This window comes from Hypanus sabinus, chromosome 17, assembly GCF_030144855.1.
Source record: "Hypanus sabinus isolate sHypSab1 chromosome 17, sHypSab1.hap1, whole genome shotgun sequence".
NCBI lineage: Eukaryota > Metazoa > Chordata > Chondrichthyes > Myliobatiformes > Dasyatidae > Hypanus > Hypanus sabinus.
In genome coordinates, this window is record NC_082722.1 from 65,067,593 (window position 1) to 65,090,430 (window position 22,838).

The 22,838-nt window shown below is 44.0% G+C and overlaps 1 protein-coding gene across 15 annotated transcripts in view; it reads right to left on the minus strand.

The window, feature by feature from the left end:
- The window catches only part of gse1b (Gse1 coiled-coil protein b), a 709,689-nt gene that overhangs the window by 269,664 nt on the left and 417,187 nt on the right, over window positions 1-22,838 (minus strand). Inside the window, exon 1 of one of the 15 annotated variants that reach the window (XM_059993219.1) lies at window positions 7,963-8,674. The exons of the other annotated variants lie outside the window; for them this stretch is intronic. Coding sequence (XP_059849202.1) covers window positions 7,963-8,035 — 73 coding nt within the window. The 5' untranslated portion in view covers window positions 8,036-8,674. Of the gene's footprint in view, window positions 1-7,962; window positions 8,675-22,838 lie in introns of those variants that run through there. 15 annotated transcript variants of the gene reach the window in all.

A 22,838-nucleotide genomic window follows, 5' to 3' on the forward strand; every position in this document is an offset into this window, starting at 1 on the left:
ACAGAGGATTCTGGTGAGCTGTTGTCTATGGGTTAGTCCCCCAGATGGGGTAATGGGCTTAAACTAAAGAAAACACTACTTCCTCATATCCCCTCTAATCCTTCTCCCAACCTTGTATCCAATGGCTTTTTGACTCTTCTGCCCTTTTATAATCAGCTATTAAAAGATGCTTGGCACTTGTGAACTGCTCTGGAGGCAAAGAGAATCATCACACGGTCCCTTCATTAAGAACCTTTCAAATGAATTCCTTCCCTACTTCCTACAGTGTTTGACAAGCTGAATGCTGTAGGATCCGTGATTGACAAGCATTTTGTGCTGATAACTTAAATAGGCTTTATTGTCACGGGTATCTGCCTTGACAGCCGGAAATTCCACATCATTAATAATAAACTGCTCCAAACAGACAGTACCAATCTAGCAACACCAACCCTTCAGAGTTGACCACTTAATCTGATGCAGCATGAACTCCTCCCCAAAATGTAAGATTTACAGGGAAACAAAAATAACACTTTGTCTCTTAAACGTTTCAAAAACCATCCATCACTTTTGACGGACAGCTTTAAAAGATGCACTTACCTGATCCACCCTCTTTCAGTGTGAAAGACTTATGGTTAAAATAGTCAGTCTTGCCAGGACCACACAGAAAATGAACCGCAGATCCATGCAGCAACCAATTTATGCCCGGTAAGCTCTTGTGTATAACAAAGGGATGCTGATAATCTGTTATATAATCAAGTAACAAACCTTCAAAACCACATCCTCCCAGCCAGAGGGTTTATTAGTAAAAAAGTGGTCAGGACTGCATAATTAAGTGCAGTTCATGCTTTAACTAAGAGACGCCACACCGCAAGAACTAAAGGTGACCTGTCCAGTCCTTGTATTCTTCTCTCAGGTGTACTTTATGTGCACCTACGCACTACACTGAGTGCACGTTCGTGATCTTCTGCTGCTGTAACCCATCCACCGAGTCTCAATGTGTTGTGCATACAGAGATTTTCTTCCACACACCACTGTTGTAACATGTGGGTATTTGAGTTATTGTTGCCTTCCTGTCAGTCTGGCTACTTTCCTCTGACCTCTCCCATCATCAAGGTGTTTTGAACTGCCACTCACTAGATATTTTTTGCTTTTTGCACCATTCTCTGTAAACACTAGAGACTGTTGTGGGTGAAAATCCCAGGCGATCAGCAGTTTGGGAGATACTCAAACCACCCCATCTGGCACCAACCGCCTTTCCACGGTCAACGTCACAAAGATCACATTTCTCCCCCATTCTGACGTTTAGTCTGAACAACAGCTGAACCTCTAGACCATGTCTGCATGCTTTTATGCACCACGTTACTGCCACATGATTGTCTGATGAGATATTTGTATAGACACAGCAGGTGTACCTAATGAAGTGGGAAATTAATATAGGTCACAGACTCTGATAATCTCAAGTAGAGGATATCATTGTTACTCTTGACCAGACAAGCTGTATTGTGAAATTGCTGCACTGTTTCAACCCCTGCACAAGCTGCAATGATTTTCAGTTAAATCTTCTCGGAGATTCAGTTGTAGTTGGTGGCCACACCTGTGGCAATTTCCAGACAGATGTCAAAAACCAGCAGTACAACATGAACACTTGTCAGAACTGTCACCACCTCCCCCATCCCCCACCCCCAACCTGAGGAAGTTCTCTCTTGGTGTTGAACAATGCAACAGAAGTGAATCACAAGGCACCTTATCAAATACCAAACCCTGGGAGAAACAGTATTTTGTACAGGAAGCCACTCAGGGATGTGGTTTGGTTGAACATCCAAACTTGGAATGTCAAGGCATTCCATCTCTGGCTGTGAGCATTTACTGCTCCACAGTGCCGCTTTGCTGAAGAAACAATCACAGCTCAATGGGTTGAAATCATCCGAATAACTGTGGGCAGATCAGCCAGCTCCTGGTTTCTTAAATTCAGTCCCTCTCTCCTAACCCCAGCTCTATCTTGCCCCCAGTTAGGTCATGTTTGCTGTTAGTTATGCAAACTAAACCAGCAAGAAAGACTTCTCTGTATTTTCCACCACCTTCGACATAGGCCACCATCAGAAACATCCTCCGCTCATCTCCCTCCGTGATTCCATGGTTTGCTCTTCCACCCTCAACAGCAACTACTCCCCATCACTGAGAACTGTCCTACACAAATGCAAGACATGCAACACCTGCTCTTTTACCTCTTCCCAGGACATCATCCAGGGATCCAAGCACTTCTTTTGGGCAAATTGTGATTCACTTGTAGCTTGCACTTCTTCAGATTTGGCCTCTTCCATTCAGCATTCGCAATGTGGCTTTCTCTACACTGGAGAAACCAAACCCCCAATTATATGATCTCCTCACAATACAGTCTCATTCAGTCTTCAACTTCCATAAGACCTTTAAGATATAGGAGCAGAATTCAGCCATCTGGTCCATCTAGTCTGCTCCACCATTTCATCATGGCTAATCCATTTTTCCTCTCAGCCTCAGTCTCCTGCCTTCTCCTGATATCCTTTCATACCCTAATCAATCATGGATCTATCGACCTCTACTTTAAATATATATAAAGACAGCCTCCACAGCTACCTGTGGCAATAAAGATTCACCACTCTCAGGATAAAGAAATTCCTCCTCAATTCCATTCTGACAGTATGTCCTCTGTTCTGAGGTTGTGTCCTCTGGTCTTAGACTCTCCACCCTGAGGAAACATCCTCTCCACATCGGACTTTGGACTATCCTACTCTGACACTGGCCTCTTACACTGTGATATCAAAACCCAATGCATGTTCCAGGACTATCAACCTTCCAACTAAGCAAGTTACAACCCTCGATGTTGTCGAATTCAACACAACAGGGATCAGAGCTGGCTGCCTCTCTGAAAGTCATAGAGTAATACAGAATTCCATTTTCACTCTACACAGATGCTGCCTGACTTACTGAGTATTTCCAGCATTCTTTATTTTTGATTTCCACAACAGCAGTATTATATATTATAAACATGAGAAAGTCTGTATATGCTGGAAATCCAAAGCAACACACACAAAATGCTGAAAGAACTCAGCAGGTCAGGCAGCATCTATGGAGAAGAATAAACAGTTGACATTTTGAGCCAAGACTTGTCTTTAGGGTCTATATTATATACATATATCTATTATATATTACCTTGATCTCCTGTGTCTGCATGCATTCCCTCTGTTTATATCTCAACACTGGGATTAACAAACCTTCCTTGTCCTCGCTTAGTACACAGAATCACTTTTTGTCTTGGTCACTCTTGGTTTCCATCCTTTCACAAGCTGCTCCTGCATTCTCCAAACCTCTCCCCTCTCGCTTCTCCATAATTTAACACGGCCGATTTCTAACTTTCCCAATTTAATTGAAAGGTCAATGATATGAAACATCAACTCTGCTTGGCTCTGCACAATTACCGCCTGATGTCCTTGGCATTTCATGGTTATTATTTCCTCATGACACAGAAGGAAGCTCTTCAGCCCACCGATCAATGTTGGCTCTCACAACAATTCCATTCCTCTATTTATTTCCCTCCTCGCTTGTTCCTGCCCACCTGCACTTCAATTTTCCCCAGATTCTCCTTCCAGCCACCTCCACAAATTTATGAACCCATAACCATATTTTGGGATGTGGTAGGAAGCCAGAGCACTGGCGGGAAACCCAGGCAATCATAGAGAGAAATGCAAACTCCACACAAACAGTGCCTGAGTCAACTGATTCAATTGTGGTTCTTAGTATTTACTGTGAATGCCTGCAGGAAAATGAATCTCAAGGCAGTATATGGTGACAGTAACTTTAATAAGGAATTTACTTTGAATGGCAGCATGGAACATGGGTTATCGGGAGTTGTGAGGGACAGCACAAACTGTAGCAACACCTGGCCACCTTTCTCCAGCATATCCTGGTAGGTAACCATATTACATAGCTGATTCACATAAAACTAACTTCTAGGATAATTTCTGACTTTTCAGTTCCCTCTTTCGACACACTTCCCATTGGCTTGGAACGTCCACAGTGAAGGAAGTGGGCTGAGAGGAAAATAGGATGTGAAAAAAAAATGCATCTGCCTTTGCTTGGGAAATTAAGATTAACAAAGCTTCATCTTTTGATGTCGTAATAAGCTTCAATTCATATAAAGTAACACAGGAAATGCTGGAGGAACTCAGCAGGTCAGGCAGCATCTGAAGAATCAATGTTTTGGGCCAAGTCCTGATGAAAGGTCTTGGTCCAAAATGTAGACTGTTTATTCTTCTCCATAGATGCTGCCTGACCTGCTGAGTTCCTCCAGCATTTTTGTGTGTGTTATACTGGATTTCCAGCATCTGTGTTTTCCATTTATATCAGGACTCTTAGGGTCCCAGGTTCTCCTTTTAGGACTCCTTATAAAGGAGACCGCTGTAATGAGGGAATCCTAACGATGACTAGAAATGTGATACTGATCATAAAGCAGATCTTTAAATAATATGACTCAGGGCTAAATCAGATGTAGAACATGGCGGGGGGGGCGGGGGGGATTGTTTCTCGAAAATAGCACCACAAGGATTAAACTGTAGCCTCAGGTCTTGTATACGTGTCCCATCCAAAGGATAGGACACTTACCAGGCATCAATATGGGCTCTAATGGCCAAGACTCTGTAGTGGGATTTCAATCCATTACAGTCTGATTCCAAGGTGCAGACACTGCACAGATCCTCGAAGACCTGCTGACTATAAGGGTCCTGCAGTTCTACAGCACAAAACACCCCTTTCAGCCCACTATGCCCATGCCATTCACTGCATTTAACCACAGCACCATGCAAAAGTCTTAGCCACACTCCAAACATATATATAGCTAGGGTGCCTATGGCTTTTGCACCATTCTATAATAATATGTATTGCACTGCCGCAAAAAAAAGCAAATTTCATAACATGCGAGTGATGATAAATCTGATTCTGAAAAGGGTCTCTATTGTGGATTGAGAGTGGGAGGGGAGCAAGGAGAGGGGAATCATGGTTGGGAAAAGGGGAAGGGAGAGAGGAGGGAGCAGGAAGTGCTAGAGAGATGTTCTGTAATGATCAGTAAACCAATCGTTGGAATCAAATGACCTTGTCTGGTATTTCTGCACCGATGCCCTGGCACTCCTTCTCTGCCACGTTTCCCACACCCCAACCGCAACATTCCACCCTCGCCATTCCCAATATCCTTTGCTCCCGACAAATTTGCGAACTCGCTCTCCACTCCATGTTGACAAATACAGTACTGTGCAAAAATCTTAGGCACCCGAGATAAATATATGTGCCTAAGACTTTTGCACAGTACTATATCCTCATCCTATTTTCCCATATTTGGTCCAAAGTCTTCCTATATCTTGGCAACTCAATGATTATCTAGATGTTTCTTTCATGTTGTGAGAATACTCGTCTCCATCATAACCTCAGGCACATTTCAGAATTTGAAAAACTTGTAAATGGCCAGAGATGTGGCACAGGAAACGGTACTGAACTAACTGAACATGTTAGCTGAGGAGGAAAATTAAATATTTTCCCTAACAGCTCACTCGTCTGCCCCATAAAGCGTCTCCACCTGTAGCAGGGTCTGTATCAGCCATCTTGGAAACCAGAGAACTAGACCCGAGGGAAATCACTCTCGACCTCAAGGGAATGCCCAAAGAGAAGTCACATTGCTACAGAATGAAAGAGCTCGCTGATGTTGAGAGCTCAGGTATAGTTGTGCAGCAAAGTTGAAGAACTTTTATTCTGGTTGAACTTAATTATTGGATTTTTGAATCACTATGTCAATCAGAAAATGAGCTTCATTTTCTTTAAAGCAATGCGAATAAAAAGATATTTGGTTTCTTCAAATTGACTGCAAATTTAAATGATCCGAACATGACTCGGGTTATAGTATGACAATATTTCCTAAAGTCCAATGGCCATTACTGCACAAGTAAAGATGACAGCAATTTTGAACAAATCCAGGTCCCACAAACCACAAAGATGCAACTGACATTAACTTTCACTTGTACAGAGCCTGTAACAAGGAAAGAATATTGCGTACTGCTTCATATGAAGGTTACCAAACAGACACTGATACCGAAACACATAATGAGAGACTGCAACTGATGGATGTTTAATCAAAAGAGCATCTAAAGGAGTGATGGGGAGAGGCACGAGGAGATCGCAGAGTTTCAGGTGGAGATGGAGATTCTAGAAGTTGACAGATTTATAGAGGGAACTCCACAAATTCAGGTCTTGGCATTGGAGGCAGGACATCAACACTGGAACACTAGGGACTAGAATTGGAGGAGTGTAGGCACCTCAGAGATTTAGGGCTGGAGGAAATAAAAGTGAGGGGTGGGATGAGACCAGGAACAAACTGACAATGGATGAGAGTGTTAGAAGTGAATAACCATTTAACTAAGAGTTAGTGTTGGGCAAAGAGCAGACAGGAGACGCAGAGTGATGCTAGTTGTCATCTATTTTTTTCCTTTGCCCCAGGGAAGAGTAAGGTGGGTGTGTGTGTATGTGTACGTCAGTGTGTGTGTGTGCACGCGTGTGTGTGTGTGTGTGTGTGTGTGTGTGTGTGTGTGTGTGTGTGTGTGTGTGTGTGTGTGTGTATTTCTGTCTAACTGGTATGTATGTGTGAGAGAGAGAGAGAGAGAGAGCAAGTTTGTGTGATTGCTTGTAATTCCTACTTCTAACGCCCTTTTTAAAACACAACAGATAAACTCTGCCCTGAGCCCAGCTCAAATATAATGCTGCATTATTTCCTTGGAGCTTGTTACAGCGTTTCACTATCTGAGCAGCTTATACAAACATCATCCCACATCTCTCATCCGCTAATCCTCTCGAGAAATGAGCGTTGATGGCAATGAAGCTTAATCTATGCCTTTTGCCCTGCTGTGCCTTGCAGGGTACAACCTTTCCTCAGGCTCCCTCAACCCGTCTCACCCTTTGTCTCCATTAAGGGTCTGCGGAAGCAGGGGAGACACAAACTGGATCCATTTCGGCTGTGTCTAATCTATTTTCTATTTACACTGTTGGGTGTTTGTTCCCACCCCTTCTCCCCTCCCCATCTTATCCTCTTAATGCCACCCCATTCAACAATCTGTAAAATCTGACAGCCACCACAGCGGAACCACTTAGGCTTCTTATTCCTCTGCCCATCGGGCTATTAACATTAAATTTTTATGCCATCTGGAATGTGCAGTTTCTCAAAATACGTCAAACATTAGGAGCTTTGAGGCAAGCAGACCTGGAAGAAAAGTTTGACAGTGGGGAGGGAGAAAGGGGAGCACCAGGCTCACACCGCATTCAACTGAACATGATCTAGCATCATTGAGAAAATGAGTCGAACGTTTGTCTATCAGATGGGGGCTGAGCAGCCTCGTAAGGTGATAATCTGGGAAGCAGCAATACTTTTTCTTAACTAAAAATAAACTCAGGGGATTATGCATCTCAGATTAACCAGCAGAGGCACCTTGCTCCACGGATCTCTCACCAAGGCTGAAGTGGATTGCCAGTTGCTCATAGAGAGGTTCCAAACAGAAGCGTCCAACGCTCTCTGTAGGGCAACAGCCCAGGGTCAGGTGCAAAGGTCAAAGGTTCATGACCTGCCATGGGCCAGAGTCAGGTACTAGATGCTAAACCATTTTCTCTTCATGGTTTTAAAACAAAGGACACAAAAAAATTACAGAAGTGACACTACATTACAGACTGTAGTAATGTTAAATAGCGCATACATAATTAATTAGCAAAGCCCTGCTACAATGCTACAAACAGATGTGTGATCTTTAAACAGTCTTTTTATCGCAGTGCCGTGCACACTGAGTTTGCAATCCCTCCACAGTCGCATTACCTCAGCCGATTAAAAAAGGGGAAGAGAAAGCATTTGAACACTCAGGGGAGACAGCGACAGTCCCCTAACAATTCATTTAAGTGCTTAACCGCTCCAGTGGTACTTACTGAGATTTTGGAGTAGCGAAGACCAGCTCTTCATCTCGATCATATTGTCTACGCTCTGACAAAGAGAAACCATGAGGGTCTGGCAGAGGACCCCAACATTACTCTTCTTCAGTCACTGTAGAGTTGCGCAGAGCACCGGCCCCTTCCAGCTGCAATTCTCACCTCCCACCGTGCCCGATAACTTCACTCACACAACATTAGCTTTGTGACAGGCGCAACTCTCTCTCTCTCTTTATGCCTATGTGTGCTCCCTTTGGGGAGTTAGCTGCAACAGAAGCACACAGCTTTACAGGGAAGAGATGACTGCGAGTTCACTCAAACCCAAGCGTCAGACACAGAGCACAAACTACACTCAGCGCCTCTGGGACTTATCCCTTGACTGGGCCACTGTTGAATTATGGAAGCTCCTTTTTTTCCCCCTTATTCCTTCTTTCTTTCTCTCCTCCTCCTCCTCTTCTGTTACCCATGAACCAACTCTCTCCCTCGCTCTGCACTTGATAGGAAGGCTGCCAAACTGCTGAGCTACTAGTGACCTCTCACCCACAGCTGCTAATTAAGGTTCCACAATGACGGTTCAAGCACCTTGCATGAAGTTTGCAGAACTGAGGCATCTAATTGCTGCGCTCCTTCTCGTTTCGCTACAGCGCACGCATTCCCGAGAAGGGGTGCAGTCTTTACAAAGAAAGAAACCACATTCACTGCCTCTTTGCTTGTCTGCCAAATCATACTACATTCCTCCCTGTCACAAAAAAAAATTCTACCAACAGATTGGCTAACACCTACAAACTAGATAGCTCCCTAAAGCGACTGACATATTGCTGGAAAACAAACCTACACATTCGGGTCAAAGGTCTTCATTTGAATAAACACAAGCATATCGTCTGCTGTTCTAACATTGCTGGAATGCTTTTCAGATTCAACATACAAACCTTGTATCATATGATGAATCTTTTTGTGGTCAGCTCTGTAAGTCTGTGCTAAACTACTTAACACACTGACAAACGCTGATGAAATAATGTGTTTACTCATGGCTTTCGCTTTAAGAAGCTACGTTACCTAGTGATAAATCGTGAAGAAAAGTTGAGATTTTACCACAGGAATGTCTAGCTGATAACATTTAAAGCAACACCCCATCAAAAATGAATGCTTTCTTTATCTTCTCTCACTCTCACTCTCACCCTGCCAGATCTTGACTAATCTATTGTGCTGTTCACTCAGCCCGTGTTTTATCACTGCATGTGAGACAGCGAGGGCAGTCCTGACCCTTAATCAGTCTGAGGAGAAACAGAAGGGGTCTTGTATCATCCTCACAGGTCAAAGGTTGGGAGGAGTCAGCCATTCCCCTCTCTCTGCCAAATTCCAGACAGGCAGCTGCCATCAGGATGTCTTCACAGACACACAATCATCAACATCTCTCACTGTGTCTCCACTGTCCAACTCCTTCACAATGAAACGCCTTCCACTGTGCAAATTATCTGATAGATGTGTGTGTGTGGGGGGGGGGAAGACGACGACACACATTCCTTTTTCACATCGATGTATAAGCAAATGATCGAAAGAGTGGGAAAAATTATGTTCCCCCCAGAGTGGGAGAGGGGAGGATGGCGTCTGGAGTTAACTGTCTGAGGGTGGCCAAAGTGCAAACCCTCCCAACATTTAAAGGAGTCCTTGGATAAGTACTTGAAGAGCAGAGGAGTCAGGCTCTGGACCAAGTAATAGCAGCTGGATTAGTCTAAACTCTTTTTTTGCTGACAGTACAGCTCTAGAGCAAGTGGATTCCTCCTGACCTGATGAAGGGTCTTGGCCCAATACGTTGACAGTTTACTCCTTTCCACTGAGGGTGCCAGACCCGCTGAGTTCCTCCAGCGTTTTGTGTGTGTTGCCTTGGGTTTCCAGCATCTGTAGATCTTCGTGTTTGTCTTTCCGTCCCATTTTTTTTAACCCTCTCTACTGTCAGGTAACATAACGGGTGGAAACACATGCATAACTCACATTGAGTTAGGGTTCACTTTAAGAGGCTGGTCTGACGTGATGGCACAATTACGTGAAGTTTTTTTTACAGCGCATTATGATCTGTGTTTGGAGGACAATAGAAGAGTTGTTACGGTTCCCCTTAAACTTAATGTTTTATTTATGAAAATCTACACTATGATCTGAGATCAGAATTCTTCTCCATGATAAGCCAAGGTGCATTCCACACCATCCAAGTACAAAGCTTTTGCTTTCTGTAGATTGAATACACAGGATGTATTCTTTTATTAATCTGTTCAATAATTACTTTGCAACTTCTTTAAATTTCATCCCACTCTGAGGACATTGGGGACAAGGGCAGCCCAGTGGTAAACTGGGGCAGAAAGACACACCAACAACTGTGCCCACATGTACTAGACCAACAGGTACTAAGACACAAAAATACTTACACACACACATACATACTAAAAACCAAACACAAGTACACTAACATGCAAACATGTGCACTTGCAGGCATGTGCAAATACTTGCACAGATATGTATGCTCACAAATAGATAGCTTGCTAACATATATACATAAGTGTGCGTACCAACAGACCCAAAAATTATCCACAGTAATTAAATTATTTACACTAGCATTCAGTGACACAGTAATTCAGGGTACCACCAGTACTTAGTGGTAAACCAGTAACCCGGGTTCAATTCCTGCCACCGTCCGTAAGAAGTTAATATGTTCTCCCTGAGACCTTGTGGGTTTCCAGTTTCCTCTCACGTGCCAAAGACATATGGGTTAGCAGGGTAATTGGTCACATGGATGACACGGGCTCATTGGGCGAAAGAGCCTGTAACCGCGCTGTATCTCGAAATAAAATAAGTAACTGCACAAAAACAGAAGTGTACAGCATATTCTATTTTTCTGGCACTGTGTTGTGGTATTACATAGCTCACTCAGAACAGAAGGTCAGGCAGATTATACTGACAGTCGGATCTTCACTGAAGATGTACACTGAGTACCACAATATTGCAATGATTAATCCTGTGTCACAGTCCTTAACATGATAGCGAAATACTGAGTAAATAACAATTACCTATTGACCAGTTCTCACATCAAGACCAGCTTCTTCCCCTGAGTTCTGAATGGTCCATGAACATATGAACACTGTTTTTTGACACTTATTTTGTTAATTATAGTTATTTAATGACTTTTCAGTGTACCACTGCTGCAAAATAACAAATTAGACCAAGATAGAAACACAAACATAGAAAATCTACAGCTCAGTACAGGCCCTTCAGCCCACAAAGTTGTGCCAAACGTGTCCCTACCTTAGAAATTACTAGGCTTACCCATCGCCCTCTATTTTACTAAGCTCCATGTACCTGTCCAAAAGACCCTATCGTATCCGCCTCCACCACCGTTGCCGGCAGCCCATTCCACACAATCACCATTCCCTGCGTAAAAAACTTACCCCGGACATCTCCTCTAATAAACCCAATTATGGGTGATATGAACATTTGTACAGTAACAAATCTTCTATGATAGTGATCACAGCAAATCAGCAGATCTACTGCTTTATTTCATTTGAACATAATACCACGTTAAACTGATCCTGTGCCAGTAGCATTCAGCCGCACATGTCCCAGGTTGTGGGTTGGAGAACCCAGAGAACTATGCTTTACGGGTTCCGTGATGGGAGTATAGATGAAAAATCATCCTGCCACTCTTCTCACTCACACCATCAGGAAGAAGGTACAGGAAGCTTAGGTCCCACACCACCAGGCTGAGGAACAGTTACATTACAGCCATCACGCTCCTGAACCAGCATGGATAACTTCACTCACCTCAACTCTGAACTGATTCCACAACCTATGGAGTCACTTTCAAGGACTGTTTACAATTCATGTTCTCAGTAATTTTCTTGTATTTGCACAATTTGTCTTCTTTTGCGCACTGATTATTTGTCGCTGATTGTTTGCGTACAGTTTTCATAAATTCTGCTGTTTAAATTTTCCTTAAAGGCCTGAAAGAAAATGAATCTCAAGGTGGTAAATGGTGACATATATGTAACTATACGTACTTTTGGATGGCAGGGTGGCGATACATCTTTACCAAATAAAGTATAAGGTGCTCTTGCCCTCTGCAAACTTGCAGGTCACCCTTGGGCACCTGCTTAGCACCTTCCAATCAGGGCGCAGCCATAGGAACAGGAGGTGGATGGTCGTATGAGCAGCCGGTGCTTATCACACGTCCTGGTTATGCGACCACTGACACAAGGCAGATAATCTATGAAGAGTATTGATGATGGCTGGGGTCACCCGCCTTGTAAAGACACTGCCCAGGAGGCAATGGCAAATTTGCCTAGAACAGTCATGGCCACGACTGCCCACGTCATAGGACATGGCACATACTGATGATGATGAGGATGATTTGCACTTTGATAAGAAGTTTACCTTGACTTTTTAACTTTCTTCTTGCTCCTTCCTCTGTCCTTCCTGCCCCTGCCTTTTGCCCCACAGCTCCCTATTGTCAGGTTTCAGTCCTGATTGAAAACTGCTCCCTGACAGGGAGAACGAGGGTATGTCTGGCTCCCAATCTTCTGCCCAATCACTCCCAGCAATGGAACCTTTTGCTATGCATGGCTGGTGCATTTTTCAGTCGATTTGACGATAAATTTCACTTTGACTTTTGACTTTCACTGAAGTGCATGTTCCTTTAAAGCTACAAGGTTCAACTGTTGTCAAAGAAACCCAGGGCGTGTTCATATTTCTGGCAATTAGCGAGCTGCAGACAGCCTGACTCCTCGATTTTGCATTCTTGGAGAGTTCCTTCCCCATGCACTACAGTCACAGGCACCTTAAAGAGGGAAAGCCTCCAGAAGGAAGTGCTTTTGGAGAGAGTACAAAACACACAGAAACTAACTGCTGCCTGTTGAATAATTTCATTGTGTTACAAGGCGTTTATAATACGGTTATTATATTCGGAACTTTAATGCCAACACCTTGTGGCCCAATTGACCAAGCAGATGACAATCAACAAAATATTTTGGGTTTATTGTGGCCGTTCAGCTGTTGGAAAGGACTAAGACTTTGACTCATGCAGGAGCTGTACAATGGAGGTCAGGGCTGTAGGCACAAGATGCCCGTATCTACAGGAACCATTCTTCCTGGGACCATCAAGCAAAAATTCTCTTCCCATTTCTACAAAACAACATCTGGTGAACACGTGTGTTATCATCTGTATGCGCGCGCACGCGAGGCTGCATGGTCTCATCCAAATTCTGATAAAAGGATGTCAACCTGAAATGTTGACGCTGTTTCTCTCTCCATGAATGTTGTCAGACCTCTAAATACTTCCAGCCTTTTCTGCTTTTACCTTAATTTATGGATGGACAAGAAAGAGATTTGTGAATTAAAAAATAATTATTCACAAGATGAAAATAAGAGAAAGAGCAAGTCTTTTTTTAACTTGTTAAATCTCACAGACACACACACACACACGTGCCAATTGGCACTATGGTACCAATGAACTCAAGGCTTATAGCCAAACATTATTTGATGGCACCAGGTCACAAAACGCGAAGCCACATCCAAACGGAGGGAAAAAATGCACATCCAAACCAAACAGCTGAGGAATAGTTGGAAACAGACGGACAACAGTTCAGTCTGCAAGTCCTAGTGTCTTCCAATGTTCACATAATGACTGAGGTGCTTCAAACTGCTGACAGATCTCATTTGGACTTCAGACAAACTGACGCCTGCTCAGATTTATTGTCAAGCCCAGCGAGAATGATGCCATCTCTCCCAATCAACTCTTTCTATGTGGCGGGTTATGATTATGACCGAAGATCAAGGGCGATGAGCCAGAGACTTTGCACAATGAACACATCAGAGCTTTGTGGCCATTTATCCTGGCTCGCTTTCTCAGCACTGATCTCTACAGTTTCACGCAAGATGTCAGTTCAAGTTGAGCTGAGTTGCTCTGGTCTTCATCTCAGTTCTTTTGTTTTTCATTTCTAGAATCGCATTGCCCTTTGCTGGTTTACATTTTATGCAATGTTAGCGTATGCTGACTTCTGCAATTGTCAATCAGAGCGGCTAACAATGCTTTTCTGGGACTTGTTACCATGTACCATTCCAGAGTTGTTGCATACAGTGCTAACAGGGACTGCCAACAGGATTCAAATGCTGATGAAAGTAAATAGATCAAAGCTACTATGAAGTTTATTCTAATCTCATTTTTTAAAGAAATCCTGCCTTCGATCCTATCACTAAAATACACACTTGAGTAATTTAGACCTGCCCTTCACCTTAAATTCCTGCTCAGTCCCACTCACCACGCCCCCACGCCTCTTTATAATGACCGTCTCCCCTCTCCACTCTTGGTCCTGATGTAGGGTTTCAACCAGAAGTGTTGACAATTCATCCCCCCACCCCAACTTGGTTCACTGAGTTCCTCCAGCAGTTTGCCTGTTGCTGTATACTCTTGGCAAATTTCAGTCCTCAAATTAGGTCTAGTTTCCCCTCTTAATGTGAACACTGTCAACTTCAGGGAACCTATGATACAGAAGGCCATTTGGTCCATCATAGAAAGGAAGAAGAAAAGATCAGGAGTTGGTTATCAGGGCCTTCAAACCTGCACCACTCCTCAATAAAATCATAGCGGATCCTCAACCTCAAAAAATTACTTCCTAACCATCTATCTAACTCCCTGTGTAAATACAGTCAGTGACACGAGCCTCTGGGGTCGGAAAACAAACAGGTTCACCTGCTGTTGCGTATGCGCAGAGCAAAAACGACGACTGAGTCGTAGGATTAAATATTTTTACTGAGTCACATTAGTAACGTGTCAACTTATGGTGTGGGGGCTACAAACCCGACATGAAAACATACATACTCAAAACACCATGTGAAAAGGGAGAGCACCTCCATGTGCAGGAGGTCCAATCGATTCACTGCGCAATTGCCATATTCCTGCAATCAATCTGATACGGTACAACTACCGTGAGTGAAGAAACTACTCTTCAGTTCAATCTGTCGTGGGCCCTGATCTTAACCACTCAGTCAAGGAAAACATCCTCCCTTCACCGTCTGTCTAGTCTGTCAGAATGTTATATGTTTTAAAGAGATCTCTTTCATTTTTCTAAGTTCCAGTGAATGGAGGTCCAGTCAATCTCTCCCCAGAGGGTGACGAAGTATAGGAACAGCCTCTTCACCCCACATTGACCATCAGGCACCAATTTACACTATTTGGAGTAAGTTGTAGCAGCCCTGCTGAAGCAGCTTGGCCAGATGTGTCCATTGTTCACTTCCCTCCATAGGCGCTGCCTGGCCTGTTGAGTTCCTCCAGCAGTTTGTACGTGTTGCACAAGATGTCCAACATTGGTAAAACTCTAGTGTATTTGTTTTAACAATTCTCCCCTTACATTCTGCCACTACACTGCCCACTTGGGCAGTTTGCAGTGGCCAGTTAACCTCTCAACATGAACATCTTTGGGATAGAATAGTTCAGCCTGGAAAGCGGTCCTTCAGCCCACCATGCCAACCCTGGTGCCCATCAAGCCCGTCCCTTTTGCCCCCGTGTGGCCCAAGTTCCTCTAAACCTGAAAGTGCTCCTGTTCATGAACTTATCCAAATGTCTTTTAAATACTGTTGTTAGACAACATGGAAGCGGTAAGAAACTGTCGCATTCAACAGTTACTCGCTCTCTCACTGACGCAGAGTAACAGAATCTGTACCACTACCAGATGCATTGCAACTCACCAAGATTTCTCAAACAGCGCCTCCCAGACCCAGCGAGAAAGGCAAGGGCAACAGGGGCAAGGGGCACACTGCCACTTGCAAGTTGGCCACCAAGCCACACCACCATCCTGACTTGGAAATATGTCACCGTTCCTTCAGTGTCATCGGGTCAAAACCCTGGAATTCTCTCCCGAACAGCATTCGCGGTACACCCACAACTCAAGGAGGCAGCCCATCAACACCTCCTCAAGGGCAATGAAGAATGCGCTATTAAATGCTGGCTCTTCTGCAAAGCTCACACTCCCTGAACAAACTGTAAAATAAAATCACGCAGTCACAGGGAGATTCTGCAAACATTACTGGAAGTCGGAACTGAAGCTGGATCACTGGAGCTCAAAGGCAGTGGCTGCACAAACTGTAGGACAATGTCACATTATCATCACAGGAAACTGTCTTGTGAACTTCCACTACCTTCCCTCCATGGAACTGGATTATTATTGTCACATGTACTGAGATACAACGAAAAGCTTTTCTTGCATACCGTTTTCACAGTGCATTGAGGAAGAGCAAGGTAAGACAGTAACAATGCAGAGTAAAGTGCAACAGCTACACAGAAGGTGCAGTGCAGGTGAACATGGTCATAATGAGGAAGACTGTGAGGTCAAAATTCCAACTTATCGTTTGAGGAAGCTATTTAATAGTCTTATTGTAGTGGAGCAGAAGCTGTCCCCGAGCCTGGTGGCACGTGCTTTCAGGCTTTTGCATCTTCTGCCCAATGAATGAGGGGAGAAGAGAGAACGTCAAGGGCGGGTGGGGTGTTTGATTATGATGGCTGCTTAACTGAGGCTGACAGAGTTCGTGGAAGGAAGGGAGGCTGGTTTCCGTGATATGCTGAGAGCTGTGTCCACAAATGACACTAAAATGACACACAATACCCCAGGTGGTTCTCATGAAGGCCCTGTGTAATCGTAATAAGACATCCTTGCTTCCAGCTGCCTTCTTAACTACTTGATGCACCTGCATGTTTGTTTTCAGTGTCTACTGGACAAGGGCATGCAAATCCCCAGATACGTCACATCTATGTAAATTTAAAACCAGTTACTTAATTCTATCTCCCAGCACCAGAACTTGGGTCTTGAAGGGCACTAGTTTTCAGGTAAACATTCAGTCGCTGTTCACAAGCGGCAAAGATCTCTGCCTCTGCCACACTTTCAGACAGTGAGGTACTGATCACCCCCTTCAATCCACCACATTAAAAATTCTCCATCTTTCCTCTCACCCTCCTGAAATAATTATTGGATTCATTAACGACTAACAAATAGGAGCGATGCAATTGCCTATTGTGTGCTATGGCAAGATTTACCCACAGCCAATTAAACTATTTAAAGGCAAAAATATTTCTGCCATCTATTTGTTCAGAAGCTGTCTATCGTGACAACATCTGTTTTATGCGGAGTTATACAAACGCTTCTACTGAGGGACTTCACGTGTACACAGGGTACATATGGACCTGTCAAGGGAGAGTGTCATGGATGGTTTGCTGAGGGCCAAATACAACACACTAAGTGGCCACTTTATTAGGTACACCTGCTCATCAATGCAAACCTAATCAGCCAATCATGTGGCAGCAACTTCATGCATAAGAGCATGCGGACATGAGCAAGAGGTTTTGTTGTTCAGAGCAAACATCAGAATGGGGAAGAAATGTGATCTAAGTGACTTTGATTGTTGGTGTCAGATGGGGTGGTTTGAGTATCTCAGAAACTGCTGGTCTGGGATTGTCACACACAACTGTCTCTAGGGTTTACAGAGAATGCTGTGAAAATTTTAAAAAGCATCTAGTGAGCAGCAGTTCTGTGGGCAAAAATACCTTGTGGATGAGAGAGGTGAGAGGAGAATGGTCAGGCTGGTTCAAGCTGACAGGAAGGTGACAGAGGTGTGTCGCAGAGCATCTCTAATGCACAACACCAGACACAGCAGCAAAAGATCTCAAACAGCCACTCAGTGGCCACTTTATTAAGAACAAGAGGAATCTAATAAAATGGCCACTGTGTGCATGTCAAAGAGCAGAAATCAAGAACAAGCAAAGATAAAACATGCCAGACCCACACCATTACACTGGAGATATTGAGATTTTTCTCTTCTGTCAATGCTCTCTCTCTCTGGTGTAGTGTGAAATAAACCATAGACAGATACCAGACAGGTCAGTTCTCCGCTTTCTGCATCACCTCCTCTAGAGATACTGTGACCCAATAACTCAAGTGCTGGGTCATCCAAAGCTCTTGGCTGCAGTTAGAATTCAGAAATGTGGTGGACAGTGAAGAGGAAGGGGGAAAGAAAGAAAATATGAAGGTGAAAGAAAGGGCAAAAGGAACGGGGAGGAGACAGCAGTAGACAAAAGGACAGGGAGAAGGGTTGAGGGAAAAGGAAAAAGAGGAACTGCTGACAGGAAGGGGGAAGGGGGAATAAAAGGTGGGAGGGCAACATGTACTGCAAGCAGAAGGTGAAGAGTGCCTGGGCTCCTGTTCTGTTGCCTCACATCTCCAAGGACCTGGGTTCGATCCTGGCTTCCAGTGCTGTCTGTGTGGAGATCACGCAGTCCTCTTGTGACTGCGTGGGCTCCAGTTTCCTTCACGTCCCAAAGACATGCTGGTAGCTCAAACTGGCTCCTATAAAGTACTTTTGTTGCAGGAGAGTCGCAAAGGAAGCTAGTCAACGTACGCGAGTGAGAGACTGAGCTGTGTGGGTAACTAGAACCTGATGGGTGAGATTGGCTGAATGTCTCCCTCTGTGACATAAGAAGTAATTAACAAGTTTTTTTTCTTTCTTTTGTTTTAATTTCTCTCTCTCTCTCTCTCTCTCTCTCTCTCTCTCTCTCTCTCTCTCTCTCTCTCTCTCTCTCTCTCTCTCATTGAGTTAAAAAAGCTGATTTCCACTGGACTTTGAATGCTGCTATGTCCATTAGATCTCCAAAGCCATCCACCCAATCACAGGGGTCCCTGGAAGCAAGGCCTAGGATGACTGGCCTACTGGTATTGATATTGGATTATTATTGTCACATGCACTGAGATAGGTGATATATAGGTGATATAGGCATGATAGGTGAGATAGGTGAAACTAAACAATGTACAATAATGTTTAAAAGCTCTGATACCAATCAGCAGAGCTTCCACTGTTGCCCTGGAGAAGTCCAGTTAACAGATCAGACATTGCAAATGTGCACAGATACTGACTCCATAACATAGTTCACAACAGCTCTTTCAACCCAGTCTTGCCAATCTCCTGACCCCTTCCCATCCCTCTCACACCCTCCTCAATGCCCCAGCCCAACACACCTACACACACCACTAATCATAAACACAAGGGATCCTGCAGATGCTGGAAATCCAGAGCAACACACACAAAAAGCTGGAGGAACTCAGTAGGTCAGGCTGACCTGGCAAAGCATCTCAGTCCAAAGCATCAACTATCTATTCAGCTCTACAGATGCTGCCTTACCAGCTGAGTTCCTCCAGCGTTTTGTATGTCTTGCTCATCTCTATCCCTTTCTCTCACACACTTCAACTCTGCTCCCACATCCTCTCCTTCCAATTACCTACCCACATGGACACCATCCACACCAGTGTTCCTTCACTCCTCAAATACCAAGCCTCTAATTCTTCTGCCTCTATAATCCCCTTATCCCACATCTTCCAGCTGTTTCCCTAACCCTAACACCGCATTCCCCTACTGCTTGAATCTTCTCCTCTCACCACTCTAACTACTATGTACTGAGCCCTTTATTGTGAACCTCTGGGGAGATCTGAGTTACAGAATATGATTCTAATTCTCAGAGTTTACAAGGTTTTGAACACTAAGGCAAAGTCACTGGCTGAGGATTTTAAGTGTCAATGCTTCCTCTCCTGTTATTATAGTTATTTCCACAGTAATAACATGACACGATGTGAGCTGCCTCCCACACATTCCGGCGCCTGCCTTCGCTGAGAGACAAGCCTGACACTAATTCCAACACTTAGCAACCAGTCGAGAGGAGGAATGTAAACTCCTTTACTAGCTGCTGTCTGTGAGGTCAGGAACTCTCGGTGACTCCGATTCATCATCAACTTCACTTCTCTTCAGATTAAAGGGCCATGGGAGGAGGGAGACTTGGGCAGGAACGCCAGAGACTTCACGCTGAGAGGAGCAGCAGAAAATCTTTTGAGGGAGAGGGATGAGGAAGGGCGGCCAAAGTGGCTTTTGTGGCTTATGAAGGACGTCGGTGAATTCAGCCACCGCTTGAGTAAAGAGTGACTCACATGTAGATGGACATTAGAATGAGGCGCACACTCTGCTAATTTTAGAACAGACATTATAGCACCCTGAAGCCAATGCACTTTAACATGATGTCAATGGGTTTCCTGTGGAACTTACACTTCATCACTATGTTGAAATCAGCACCAGCAGTTGTCACCGTCACTACGTCACCCTGGTGCTGCATAGGTCAGGTGTATCTTGGAAAGGCACAGGGGTAATTCCTCTTCAGTTTTTAATGTAGAGGAAACATTGAACTGAACTGAATAAAATCGCAGCTAACCTTGGGTGAGTGTAGAGTGAATCAGATGTCTAGGATAAATTCAGGACTCCCACGTTCAGAGTGCTGAGCAAAGTCTGGAAAGAAACAGCGTTAATAATAGAACTAATGTTGCAGTAGAACTATCTCCCACCATGGTAATAAATTCACCCTTGGAACAAACTCTCCCAACTTTGTGCATGTAAAAAGGGAGGCTGATTTTTAGTTGCCTCCCTCACTGTACAGAGAATAACACACAAGATTAAATGCCTTGATTTTGTTCAGCTGAATTTCTACATCAGAGAAAAAAAGTGGAATGAAAGCGCATTCTGGTTGCTAAAGGAATGGATGGGACTGGAAGCATAGTACACAAGCAGATTAACCCAGGTACAATTACAGGACGTGACGCTACGAACCTTGATCAGCACTAGAGATTAGACTGACATTCTCTGGGATGAGCTCGCAGGAGAGATTCCCTGCGAACGGCAGTGAAGCCAGGAAAACCCACATTATTCAAAGAAAGTTGGCCTTACATATTTAACAAGGAATGCATGCCACCATCGTTATGGGAGCAGGGTAAGTATGATACAATAATCAGGAGTTTGGTCGGCCAAACGTTTTTTGATTTCCCTGCTAGTCATACCATTGACTTGCAAGTGGCTCCACCATTTGTAGCCATGCTGGATCCCTGAACTCCAAATTCGTCTCTGTAAACCTTTCTGCTTCTCTTGCCCTCCTTTCCTCCATTCTGCTTTTTGAGCTGGAGGGTGACCAGGACCTTGGTGATTGGTTTGATTTCAGCAAACTCAGAACAGAGGCTGATCAGACCAATTTGTGCCTGAATGCTAAACCTTTTGGGCTTCCTCAGTGAACACCGTTTGGGTTGTGGTTCCGGCGCCTAATTCCTTTGACTGAAGCCTTTGATCCTTGAGACTCCAGGTTAATGTCTTGATGGCAACATTCTAATGAAGCACGCTTTATAATTGGAGACATTGCTGAAAATGGATTCATAATAGCAGTAAACAGCTTCCTTAGGATTGATGAATTCGACTACCATAAGAGGGAGGCTCTCATAGTTATCTTTTAAGATATTGCCAGTATCATCCTTGGAGTACAGTTAAAAGCTGACTGTCATAAATGAAGTTCCACATCAAGGTGAGTGAACAAGACACAGTGATGGGATGCTCCAGAGACCAGTTCAGCAATGAAGAGTACACAGCAGCCGGCTTCATTTCCCTGCCAACAGTCACAGGCAAGAGGAACAATCGCCAGCTACCAGCTGTGATACTGGGCATTTTTCTACATTTCAGACAACAATCCCGGGATTAAAGTGTTGATATCTGCCCACCGTGGCAGTTCATTATAATCCTGAGAGTCAAATTCACCAGCCCTGCACTTGGAGAGAGAGTGTGTGTGTGTGTGTGTGAGAGAGAGAGAGAGAGAGAGAGTGATGGAGTGTGTGCACATGCGTGTGCGTGTGAATGTAAGTGTGTGTGTGAGAGTGTGTGTGAGCGTGTTTGTGAGACTATGTGAGAGTGTGAGTGTGTGTGTGAGAGAGAGAGTGACGGAGTGTGTGCACATGCGTGTGTGTGTGTGAATGTAAGCGTGTGTGTGAGCGTGTTTGTGAGACTGTGAGAGTGTGTGTGACTGTGTATGTGTGTGAGTGAGACTATTTGTGACAGTGCATGTGACAGAGTATGTGTGTATGAGAGAGTGTGTGTTTGTGTGTGTGTGTGAGAGTATGTGTGAACGCGCATTCGTGTGTGTGTGTGTGTGTGTGTGTGTGAGAGTACGTGTGAACGCGCATTTGTGTGTGTGTGTGTGTGTGAACGCGCATTCGCATGTGTGTGAGAGAGAGAATTATGTTGGAGCTCAAATCACCTCTGCTGCCACTACCTCTCTCTGCTGGGAACACAGGATCATTGAAGATAATGTTCAGTGACAATGTTTACTGCCTTACATCGCTGATTTGCAACTCTCCAAAGATCCCATACCTTTGGAAGTCAAAAATTCTTCTTGTGGGCCAGGATGTTATTGTGAGAGGAGACATTTCTCATTTGAAATCATTATATCAAACAGATATGACAAGAGAATTATGTTAAGGAAGTTCAAATTTCAAAGTAAATTTATTGTCAAAGTATGTATATGTCATCATAGACTAGCTTGGGATTCATTTTCTCACGGGCTTTCAGCGTAGAATAAAGAAATACAACAGAATCAGTGAAAAACAACACACAAAGACTAACAACCAATGTGCAAATCAAAAAATAATATACAGATAGATAGATCGAAAAATAAATAAATATGAGCTGCAGAGTCCTTCCAATCACAGACACCGCGATCTGGAAGATCGTTTCAGGAATATTCCATCTCCTTCAAGTCATCGGTGAAGCACCAGACTCTGCTGGACCAGTCCGACCCCTGCCCCTTTATCAAGAGACCAAACTGGAGTTCAGCATTTGTAAATCGAAAGGAAACTGATAACAATGAGTAGCAGCAGACTATTTCTGCCCAGCGTCATGCAGAATGATTGCGCAGACATAATCACTTTAATTGCAAAGCATCACAAACAACAGGCACTGAAATGTTACCCTCGTAATTTTATTAATATCCAATTATT